At 43.3% G+C, this 12,347-nt stretch overlaps 1 protein-coding gene across 3 annotated transcripts in view; it reads left to right on the forward strand.

The window, feature by feature from the left end:
- Nucleotides 1-12,347, forward strand: part of ANXA11 (annexin A11) — a 53,995-nt gene that overhangs the window by 40,076 nt on the left and 1,572 nt on the right. For all 3 annotated transcript variants that reach the window (XM_037903835.2, XM_043551297.1, XM_043551296.1), the window contains exons 10-14: nt 389-445; nt 3,108-3,201; nt 5,291-5,386; nt 10,072-10,130; nt 11,111-11,233. In XM_037903835.2, the coding sequence (XP_037759763.1) occupies nt 389-445; nt 3,108-3,201; nt 5,291-5,386; nt 10,072-10,130; nt 11,111-11,233 (429 nt within the window). The remainder of the gene's footprint in view (nt 1-388; nt 446-3,107; nt 3,202-5,290; nt 5,387-10,071; nt 10,131-11,110; nt 11,234-12,347) is intronic.

A 12,347-nucleotide genomic window follows, 5' to 3' on the forward strand; every position in this document is an offset into this window, starting at 1 on the left:
TTCTTTCTATTGTCCTTATGCCTACATCAGTGCATTGCAACAGTAAGGCAAACACACTCTCCTGAGTTCAGGTGAACACTATTACTTGCACACAACTATTTTTTTTTCTTTACTTGATTACAAGTAAATCATATATTTTTATCTGTTACTTCTATGACTAGAAATTTTATTTTCCCCAAGGTGAAAGGGTCTTTCAGTTTGCTTTACCTTCAGAACCAAAATCCCCACAGTAGCAAAGCAAAAATGGTTTTGTTTGTCCCAGGTTATAAACATTAAAGTGTAACCACTTAGTGGCTTTTTTGGGGGTATGTGGGAGCTTGAGTGGAAGGGGCTGTTTTGTTAACTGAAAAGTGTGTATATTGATCGCTACTATTTGTAATTCTTTCAGGGAAACAGAGATGAAAGTACAAATGTAGACATGTCACTTGTCCAAAGGGATGTTCAGGTTAGTAAGAAATGCTTCCTCATGTACAGGTGTGTATCTCATCGCCGTACGTGGGAGTTTAGTAGCACAATTCCCATGAAATCCAATAGGATTTGGTCTACTCAAACTGGGCACCTTGAAATGAGAGATTTATTTGTAGTTATTCTCTTTCAAAATGTTGTTACTACTTTTGTTGATTTTGTACAAATATTTTCTTTTGACCCTTTTTAAAAATTACTTGTAAAAATGACTGATCAAAGAGGTTATGTCTACATTGCAATTAGATACCCACGGCTGGCCGGTGCCAGCTGACTCAGGCTCACGAGGATTGGGTAGATGTTCAGGCTCAGGCTCGAGTCCAGGCTCTAGGAACCTTTCACCTCACAAGGGTCTGGAGCCCAGGCTTCGGCCCAAGCCTGAACATCTGCACTGCAATTAAACAGCCCTTAGCCCGAGTCAGCTGGTATGGGCCGGCTGTGGGTGGCTAATTACATTGTGGACCAACCTGACAGAGCAATAGAACTGTGTGGTTCTGCTGCAGGAGGCTGGAAATTGAGATCCTAAACTAGGAGGACACAGCCCTTTCGTGTTGTGGAATTGTGTTCAGTGAGGAGCTTCTTATTTCCCAGTGAGTGGATTTTGAGGAATGAGATGGAGAAGGTGAAAGAGTGTTACTCCTGAGGGAATTCTGTGCCAAAAAGAGGAATTCTGTGCATATTTTAAAATTCTGCAAATTTTATTTGTCAAATAAATGGGGAGGCTCCAGCATGGCATTGGGGAGCACAGGCCACGGACTCAGCGGGACACGAACTCAGCGGTGAGGCTGTACCCTGACACAGCACAAGGACAGAGCCTACTCCAGGACCCTGCCCCTCCATACCAGGTGTGGGTAGGCAGGATCCAAGTGTGGAGGGGCTTCATGTTGGGGGATCTAGGTGTGGGTGGAGAGGGTTCTATGTGGGGCAATCTGGGTGCAGTTGGCTCAGTGGGGGATCTGGGTGGGGATCTGGATGCACTAGGGCTTGTTCGGGAGCTCTGGGTGCACCAGTAATGGGACTCTGAAGGGGGGGTCCAGTTGAAGGTGGTTGTGGCTCAGCGGGGGGGAAGGGGTCTGGGTTTAAGGGGGAAAGAGCTTGGCAGAGGGATCTGGGTGTGGGGGGCTTCGTGGGGGGATCCAGATGCAGGTGGAGTGAGGCCCAGTGGGGTGGGGATCCAGGTGCAGTTGGTTGGGGCTTGGTAGGGTGGGGATCCCAGTGCGGGTGACTCGTCTGGGTGGTCCAGGTGCAGGGGAAGTGGTACTTGTCGAGATGGGGGGTTCTGAGTGCGGGGGGGGGGGGGGTAGGGGCGAGGCTCGGTGGGCGGGTCTTGGTATGAGGGGGTCTGGATGCATGGAGGTTGGGCGGATGTGGGGAGCAGTTCCCTGTACAGTGACCCCCTCCCCCTGCAGCGGAGGAGCAATGGAGGAAGCGCCGGGAGGGGAAGTTTGCAGAGCTTCCAGCAGCTGGGGGAGAAATCTGGGGGTGGGTTTGACACAGCCCTGGATGCCGTGCAGGGGAAGAGGAAGTCCTGCCCTCCCCAGCCCAGCCGGGACTAGCAGCTGAGCCTGGTGCAGGGTAGGAGCCACCAGCCAGGTGTTCCCCAGTCCCACCCCCTGCCCCACAGTGATTTACCTCTCTGCTGGCTGCCCTGGACACTCAAAACATAGTGCTGGGGAGGGTCGCATGACCATGCTTATGGCTTCTCTTTGCTTTCTGTCAGAAAGTCATTTTTCTGAGGGGAAGCAAAGAAATCTGTGGGGGACATAAATTCTGCACATGCGCAGTGGCGCAGAATTCCCCCAGGAGTAGTGTGTGTTTCAGGGAAGGCCTCATCCAAAGACCATTGAAGGCAATGGGAAGACTCTCTCATTGATTTCAATGGGCTTTTGGTCAGGCTCTGATTCTGTACATTTGTGGATCCGTTGGCCAAAGCCCTTGTGTGGTGGGTGGAAGGGAAGTATGTGAAGCAGCCACAGGCTGAAAACCCATTTTTTTAAGTGCAATACATGTTTCGAGCAGAGGAAAACGTCTCCTTCCCAACCACTCAAAGCCCATTAACCCAGGATTTGTGCAGCAGGGAGACACTTGGATCCTAATGAAATGTTTCACCTTGTCATAGCATTTACTATCTGGGGAAGGGGGAGAATAAGATCTTTGTGCCAAGAACTATGCCTTTTTCTGGGTCTGTACCATGCCTGGCATATTTAGTGTCCTAGTGTGAAATAAATAGTAATAAAATTAGCTTTCTGCATGGTGAATTTTATTCTAGGAGAAAATATTCTAGGAATATTTTAGGATGAAAACTAGAACTGAACCTTATCACTGGCAAGAATTACTCTCACCCTGTGTAGCCAATCTTTTTTTCCAGGGTATTCCCCTTAACATGGGTACTCTGGAGCTCTTGTAGTTAAGCATCTATGCATCTTTCACTGGTAATTATGGATTCAGAGAAGGCTCATAATGTGCGTAAAGACTCAATCTAGTGCCACTCGGGTCACTTGTTGCTCGATCCTATTTTCCAACAATGTTCACACCAAATGGTCAGTGTTAGGAGAGGGGAAGTGTCTAAGTGCCTAGAAGGCAGGTCGAAAAGCCACCAGACTGGCAAACTAATTAATGAAGTGTGGATTCTTTTTTGTGTTTAGGAGCTCTATGCTGCTGGAGAGAACCGTCTAGGGACTGACGAATCCAAGTTCAATGCCATTCTGTGTACCAGGAGCAGAGCTCACCTCAGGGCAGGTAATGGTGTCCTGATTTGCTACATAAATGTGTCCTAAGGAGCTTAGATTACACACATACACGTTGCTTTTAGCTTATCCTGCTGTGTGTGTGTGTGTGTAACAGTGAAAAATGTAGGCATACATCTCTTCTAAATCTAAAACTATTATAGGGACTCATCTTTTGTCTGAATGTGTGTCTTAAGAAGAAATTAAGGCGCTCTACTTAATTTTTACATCCATGTGCCTGCATGGCAATCCCACATGTTCCTCGTTACAGTCATATCAGTAGCTCTTCCGGAGTCTATACACAAATACTGTAATTGTTCTACAGTTAACGCCATTTTTAAATGCTGGGTATTGGGACTCTGGGGTGGCATGAGAGAGGAAAAGAAGGTCTGAATCTCATCCTTTAAATCTAGTGCTATGCTCAATTAGTTCCTTCTATATCCAATGCTATAGTGCTCTGATTGAAGTGTCATATGGTCACAGTCTGCAGTCACCTGGGTCTAAATCTTGTTCATGATACAGAGAGAGAGTCTGCGTATAGACCGTGGACTTCATTTTTCCTTTGGATCTCTGTAACAACATGCACAGCATGGCTAAGAGATGTGCCTTAGAAATGCCCCATGGTGACAGAGTAGAAGAGGATGCTTCCCCCTCCCCTCCCGCCCCCATCCCTGGTTCTCCTTGTGATCATAGAATCCTAGAATATCAGGGTTGGAAGGGACCTCAGGAGGTCATCTAGACCAACCCCCTGCTCGAAGCAGGACCAATCCCCAATTTTTGCCCCCGTTCCCTAAATGGCCCCCTCAAGGATTGAACTCACAACTCTGGGTTTAGCAGGCCAATGCTCATACCACTGAGCTATCCCTCCACCCCCCCAAGAAAGAAACCCTGTGTAAATATACTACATACCAACACTACATTTGTTTATTTCTAGTATTGCTTGAGTATCTCCTTAAAGTTGCTAAGCTAGTAGTGCTCTTGATTTTTAAGTTAGAGAGTGCATGTGTATCGCTGACAGACCCTAGTTTTCGGCGGGCAGGATCAAACCTGGGACCTCTGGAGCTTAGTTCATGAGCCTCTACCACATGAGCTAAAAGGCAGCTGGCTAATCCTGGATTAACAGAGTAGCACTTACTGTACGAAGGTCTTAAAGGTTTCCTTCCAGTCTGTCATCAAAGTTTTAAAAATGAATGACTTAACCTTAAGGAACTGTGACCAGACTATAGTCTTTATGCTGAGATTTTCAAAGGAGCCTAAATGAATTAGGCTCCCAACCTTAACCATGGGGTTGCTAGTTTGAAGCCAGCACTGGCTGGCAATGACCAGAAAGTTGTTGTATGATTGACAGTCTCAAAGAGGCCAAGATGGAGAAGTATGGAGAATGAACAACCCACTCTCCCCCAGCCTCCAAATGCACTAGCTAGGCTGCCTGGAGAAGCTTGCTCATTCTGTACCTCTTCTGTGATTGGACAACCTGAGTCGCCAGGTTGTCAGTCTGGCACCTTAAATGATTGTTAGGGTGGTGGCTTTTTTTTTTTTTTTTTTTTTAATTATTCTGTTTGAATGTGAAGTATTTTTTTTAACATTTACATTTAGAGCTGTGTTCTAGATCTTTTTAAAGATTGATTTGTGTGTGTGTGTATGTATACACACATACACACACACCTCTCTTTACCGCAAACACCTTTTCTGTTCATGCTGGGTTCTAAAAGCTTGTCGCCAATAGCAGGACTATGACTTCTGTCTCCTTGAAGAAGCAGAAATCAAGACAGGGAGATATGAGGAAGGCATTTCCTATTTATCCACATCCACCCTTCAGTTACCATGAAGAGAAGGCATAGATTGTAAATACATGGCCTCTAAATGGAGTACAAAGTGTGGGGAAGTCTTGCCGGGCATGAAGGATGAACTTCATGTTTTATTTTGAAAACTGGCAAACTTGGCCTGAAAAGCATTTGATCCACCGTCACCAAATGCTACGGTAAAAGTTCTGTAAGCAAAGTATAACTTCAGAGGAAGTTGAAAAGTATAGGCATGAATCAATGCCCATCGTACAAGACTGGCTGCTGAAAGCACTTCTTTTCTCCCCTCTCCCCCTCTAGTTTTCAGTGAGTACCAGCGGATGTGTAACCGTGATATCGAGAAGAGCATATCTCGTGAGATGTCTGGGGACCTCGAAAGTGGCATGGTGGCAGTAGGTGTGTCTCTCTTTTTCTTTCAGTATATAGAAGCTGTTGCAGCATATGATGGTAGCAGCAGGAATAGCTGCGGTGTTTGCACTGCTCGTTCTTGCTGGAGTTGGGTTGTTTTTTTTTCCAGAGGAAACCTGACCTGTCATTCTAGTTTTTTTGCCTTTTTGTTGGGCTTCCTAGTGAACCTGCCTGCGGTTAATAAAACGCGACAGATAACTTACCTGGAAAGGAAGGGTGGGGTTTCCACTGAAGACAGCCTCTGGACTTAAAATTAGAATTTGTTAGACAGAGGAGATGTAATTATTAAGCATACTTGGCCTCATTTTCAGAAGTACTGAGCACTTGTACCTTCCATTGAAGTCAACAAGAGTGATGCGTGTTGAGTGCCTTTTGAAAATCAGGCTGTTAACTTCAGTGGCTTTGGATTAGGCCCCAATTTCTTAAACAGCAGCTAAACTGGGTCTCACTTCACCAGTTTAGAATTGCTGTGCGTCCTCTCTGTAAAGCACATTGTTAAAGATAATTTACTTACACATCTGTTCCAAATTACCTCCTCTAAATAACTGCCGTGCTATGACACTCGAGTGCAGCCTCTCACAGAATTCTAATTCTTCTTCTCCTTAATTACATTAACAAGTAACTGGTTAACATGGTTTAACAGTGACTAGAACAGGGATGTGACCATAAAAATTGGGGCCCTGATCCTGCTGTTGCTGAAATCAATAGCAAAACTACAGCTAACTGCAACAGGAGAAAGAACAGGCCATTTGGCTGCATTAGGATAAAGTTATGGGTTCATTTTATGCAAGTTCCAAACAAAACTTTGCAAAATGTTGAATTTTATGTAAATGTCCTTTATTTTTCACTCCCTAGCTCATGTGCACAGTGTCTGTGTAACCATCCTTTACTAATAATTAACATTTTTGAAATCTAGTTTTAGGACTGATTGCTCTCTTAGTTAACTGCTTATATTTCTGTGCTTGGCTAGATTGTCATTCCAATGGCTTTTTGAAGCCCTAAATGGGACTTATTTCTTTGGCTTTTGCCATGATTGATAAATTCATTAGAAAGCCAGACCTACAGAACAGAAATAATGGCAAATTAAGTACATATTACCGCAGTAAAACCTTTGGCATCGTATTTAACACTGAGGATGGTGTATATGAAAAGGCTACCATTTGCCACAGCAAAGAAACTCTATTGTCACAGCATGGACCCTGCAGTCTGATTCCCTGTAGGAGTGCCCTTTTCCCCACATGGAGTCACTCCTACTTGGGTGGGACTTCACAAGAGTGCAAGGGGCCAGATATGTGGATCCAGTTACAGGACTGGGACTCTAGTTGGCGAGCAAAGCAATAACCCTTTTTACAATGCACCTCTGCCATGTACGTTGGCAATACTGGACAGTCTCTACGCAAAACAATAAAGGGACACAAATCAGATGTCAAGAATTGTAACATTCAAAAACCAGTAGGAGAGCACTTCAGTCTCCCTGGACACTCAATAACAGACTTAAAAGTTGCCATTCTTCAACAAAAAAACTTCAAAAACAGACTTCAACGAGAAACTGCAGAACTGGAATTAATTTGCAAACTTTACACCATCAAATTAGGCCTGAATAAAGACTGGGAGTGGCTGGGTTACTGCAAAAAATAATTTTCCCTCTGTTGATACTCATGCCTTCTTGTCAACTGCTGGGAATGGACCACATCCACCCTAACTGAACTGGCCTCGTTAGCACTGACCCTCCCCCCCCCCTTGGTAGGGCAACTCCCATCTTTTCATGTGCTGTATATTTATACCTGCTTAATGTATTTTTCATTCCATGCATCTGATGAAGTGGGTTATAGCCCACAAAAGCTTATGCCCAAATAAATTTGTTAGTTTCTAAGATGCCACAAGGACTCCTCGTTGTTTTTACTGATCCAGACAAACACGGCTACCCCTCTGAAACCTTTTTAGTGTGTTTGAAATCTTGTTTTTGACCAGTTTTTTTAATTGCATAAATCAGCCTTTTCCCTAGGATGATTTGTTCTTTGCACCTAGTCTACAAAAGTCTAATTGAAAATATTTGTTTCCTTTTGGTTTTGCTCTCTTTAAAGCTTTCTGGATTGTACAGATGGTAATTTACAATAATAAACTCAAAATATCTTGCAGTGCAAGTGGATTGTTTTAGCTGATTATGGTAATTGGAAAACATACATTTAATGTTTTGTAATTCTTTGTTTTGAAGTGAATTGTGCACATCCTTGGCAGTTGTGTGTGTATATGTGGATTGCTGTCTTCCATCTACTTTTCAATTAAAAACCAAGAAACCTACATTTTTCCATATAAAGTGTGCATTGCTATGAAACACTCCTTTTCAGATTTGCTCCTTACGTTTTACCCTGATCTTAGTTGGTTGCTTTTCATGCTTTTGTAATTCCCTATGAACCGTCCTAATGAGACGGTTGTGTGGTGCGGTTACTACATAGTTTGTTTTACACTGCGTGACTGATTGTTTATTCATATCAAATATGGGATCAGTTTGTAGATTTTTTTCATTCTATTGAAATGATGGGTGGGATTTTTGTCAGTAAATTGTTTATATGCTCTTTTACCTTTCTAACGATTTATGGAAAGCCAGTTCAAGCTAGATTTCACTTAGATGGGGATGCCAAGATTTTAAAAAGTCCTTGGGAACCTGTGTTACTAAAGTTACTAAAACAAAGAACGAATAACTTGCCTGGAAGTGAAGGGTGAGGCTTCCACTGAAGGCAGATGCTGGACTCAAAACTAGAATCCCAATTTAGGCTCCTAAATCAGTTGAAGTCAGTGGAAGGTGCGAGATAGTTAAGTCCCAGGCAGACTGTGAAGAGCTACAAAAGGATCTCACAAAACTGGGTGACGGGGCAAAAAAATGGCAGATGAAATTTCATGTTGATAAATGCAAAGTAATGCCCGTTGGAGAACATAATCCCAACTATACATATGATGTGGTCTAAATTAGCTGTTACCACTCAAGAAAGAGATCTTGGAGTCATTGTGAATATGAAATCCATCCACTCAATATGCAGCGGCAGTCAAAAAAGCAAATGTTGGGAATCATCAAGAAAGGGATAGATAATAAGACCGAAAATATCATATTGCCTCTATATAAATCCATGGTACACCCATACCTTGAATACTGTGTGCAGATCTGGTTGCCCCATCTCAAAAAAGATATATGGAATTTGAAAGGTTCAGAAAAGGGCAACAAAAATGATTAGGGGTATAGAACGGCTTCTGTATGAGGAGAGATTAATAAGACTGGGACTTTTCAGCTTGGAAAAGAGGCGACTAAGGGCGGGATATGATAGAGGTTTATAAAATCATGAGTGGTATAGAGAAAGTAAATAAGAAAATGTTATTTACTCCTTCTCATGATACAAGAACAAGGGGCCACCAAACGAAATTAATAGGTAGCAGGTTTAAAACAAACACAAGAAAGTATTTTTTCACGCAACGCACTCTCAACCTCTGGAACTCCTTGCCAGAGGGTGTTGTGAAGGCTAGTACTACAACGGGGTTCAAAAGGGAGCTAGATAGATTAATGGAAGATGGGTCCATCAATGGCTATTAGCCAGGATGGGCAGGAATGGTATCCCTAGCCTCTGTTTGCTAGAAGCTGGGATTGGGTGACAGGGGATGGATCACTTGATGATTACCTGTCTGTTCATTCCCTTTGGGGGACCTGCCATTGGCCACTGTCAGAAGACAGGATACTGGGCTTGACAGACCTTTGGTCTGACTCAGTATGACTCTTATGGGTGCTCAGCAACTTTAGAAAGTTAACCCACTGATTTTAGGCTCCTAAATGGATTTAGGAGTTAAATTTTATACTCCTACCTTTGAAAATCTTCCCCACAGTCAACAACTGTAATTTGAACTGCTAGTATAGCTTGGTAGCTTATCAAATTTTATGCTGACTATAGTTCTTCCATCTTTCAGAACTGTTAAAATACAAATTCTTTGTGGCCGTGTAGCTGCTAAACTGCCACCTGTTTCTGCATGTGCTCCAACGGCTATTAGGTTGTCTAAGTTACCTGGAATTAATGCTGTGCCATGCACTGTCCTAAATCCCTGTTGTTGGTTATTTCTCTGTCTAAAAATCCCAGACTTGGCAGCTGGAGGGAAACCAGCTGTCAAGTATTTGAAGGAAATTACAAGTATTTTTGATGATACAGCAAGAGGCTGGAAAGTTGAGAGAATGGGACACATCTGACCAGCTTCACCACTCCGTTGAACTTTTAGGACAAGAAATTGAATCCACCTTGCAGAAAATTTGCACCAGAACTTCTCAGCATCAGGAAGACTGGCAAAGACCTAATGTTGTTCCCCTGCCTCGGTTCCATAACTAGACTCAGTCCGTTGACTGAAAGATTTACTTTTAGCAAGGAAGTACTGAGGTTTCTCAGACACTACAACTACCACCAGTCTGATGCAAAATTACAAACTTTGCCTTGCAAATTAAAAGTTAATTTCAGTGACTAACTCAAGTGAGCAGGAACAGGGTAGGGTGGGTGGGTGGGTGGGTGGGTGTGTGTGTGTGTGTGTGTGTGTGTGTGTGTAATATATAGAAGTACGTACCTAATTCAGAGTAAGTCCAGTGAAGTACAATGATTTTTATTTAGCTGTGAGTAGCTAACCTGTTAATACAATTTCTTTTGCAGTTAAGTGTATGAAAAATACACCAGCTTTCTTTGCAGAAAGACTCCATAAAGCCATGAAGGTAGGTCTCTGTGGCTGTTTGTTCTCTCTCCGTGCATCATTGTTTTTTATATAATTGCATAAGTGCCTTGGCACTGATAAAACATAACTTCATTAGTAATGGGTCAAATGTGTTGAGTGTTTTTGACTGAGCAAGGATTTGGTCAGTTATTGTGCGAGCACAGAATAAAGCTAATTAGGCTGTGAGGACGAAAATCATCCCAGTTATGGCTGTAAATGATGTGAAGAGCTTGGGGTGTGCTGTCTGTGTTAGGATAGGCATTACTGTACTTACTAATGTCCATATCTGGCCCTTGTTCATGTTGAAAAGCACCTTTTTTCGATAAGCTCTACATATGTTTTCATGGAATTACTCCAGGAGTGAGGTGTTGCTCACCCAAGAGTAAGGCTGATGGAATCTGGCCTTCAGTAGGGAATTTATTAAAGAACTGCACATGATCATAACCTGCTGTCTATATGAAAGCCACAATTCAGCAAAGCACTTACGTGTGTGCTTAAGTCCCATTCAAGTCAAGACATTAAAGTTAAACTAATAACCGTTGTAATGCAAACCCCTGGCCTTCACACCTTCCTGCAAATGTATTTAGCTTCTATTTCTTGTACTTGGAGCTAGAGCATGAGTCTAAAACTGGGATTTCCTCAGAAATGCAACTCAGTACATTTATTTATGCAAATGACCAAAGCAAGGAAGGGTTGACAATAATGGGAATGTGTGGAAATGGGTGGAAATTCATCATCCTCTTTGGTTGCTCTTTGTGCAAGGAACTGAAAGTGGTAATGTCCTGTTAGCACACACTTCATTCACTAATGCACTGTCAGCTAAATTCGCCCTTTGTTACACGGTTTCAATCCTATTGACTTTGGTGGGGTTGTCCTGGCATAACATGGGGAAGGATTGGCCCTTGGACTCTCCAATTTGTGTTGAATTGTCTAGAATTTGCAAGCTGATTGTATTCATGCACTTAACTGGTTTCTTCACAGGGAGCGGGAACAAAAGACAGGACTCTGATTCGAATTATGGTGTCGCGCAGCGAGGTTGACTTGCTGGATATACGCACTGAATACAAGCGGATGTATGGCAAATCCCTCTACACGGACATCACAGTAAGGCTTTTTTTTTTTTAATTATTTTTCTCCTACTGTTGATTCTTGTACGTACCATAAAACCCCACCCCTGACACTGAATCACTGAGTGTATGCTCCCTGCTTCTCTCTTCATGCATGGAGGGCCAAAGTGCCATGGAACAGCTGTGTGAGGAGGAGACTGGGAAGAGGCCATACTGGTGGCTTCTGTCTACTCTCCATGGCAGCAGTGGAATGTGGGTTTGGAGAGAGGCCAAAGGATCAACACCTCCACAGATTCATTGGCAGCCACCTCACTTGCAGATGAGATGTGCTGGGTCCCCAGCCTCTACTGGAGTGTAACGGGCTGTAATGGCAGCCCAAGAAACTGCCTGCACAGCAACTCCGTAATCTGGCCATGGAAGATATGGAGTGGACTACTGTCCCCAGCCCTTAGCAAATGCTCACTACAAGTCTGTCTTTGGGTGGAGATGCATTTGCACTATAATTACTAGTATGTAAACTAGAGCCCCAAAATTGGACATGCTGTCAGCTGGGTGGGAAAGGGCTGTGTGGTTGTGTGTAAAATCAGCTTTTACCAGGCAGCAGCAATTGCTGGTGCTAATCAGTTTAAACAGAGTCTGTGGTTCAAAGATATGAACCCATGGTGATTCTGTTTATTAGACTCTGATTATTCAGGAGACTGTGGGTGTGAATTAAAAAGTAGTTATAATATATATGGCCCTATTTCTGTTTCCTTTGAAGTAAAAGTGGAAACTTCCATTGACTTAAATGCAAACAGGATCAGGTTCCTAATCCATATTCCCCTTCTTAATGCACAACAGCCCCCTCCTTCCATTGATCATGGCATAGATCTGATTATTACATTTTGAGGATTTGTCCTGTTGTATTGAAGCAACTTCCAAACACAGCTGAGAACTGCTGTGACACTGTTAATCCACACAGAACAGTTCGCAGCCATGTCCAAAACCAGATTGTAGCATGGCTCTAGCTAGTACACAATATTCTTGGACAGGAAAAGTATCGCACATTGTCATGCAGAAACAGATATTTAAAATGATTGTAGCTGGCATGTCTGTGCTCCTGAGGACAGGACTCTATACGAACCATTGGTGAATTTCAGCCAGTATGGCAT

The sequence above is a fragment of the Chelonia mydas genome, chromosome 7 (genome assembly GCF_015237465.2).
Source record: "Chelonia mydas isolate rCheMyd1 chromosome 7, rCheMyd1.pri.v2, whole genome shotgun sequence".
Taxonomy (NCBI): Eukaryota; Metazoa; Chordata; order Testudines; family Cheloniidae; genus Chelonia; species Chelonia mydas.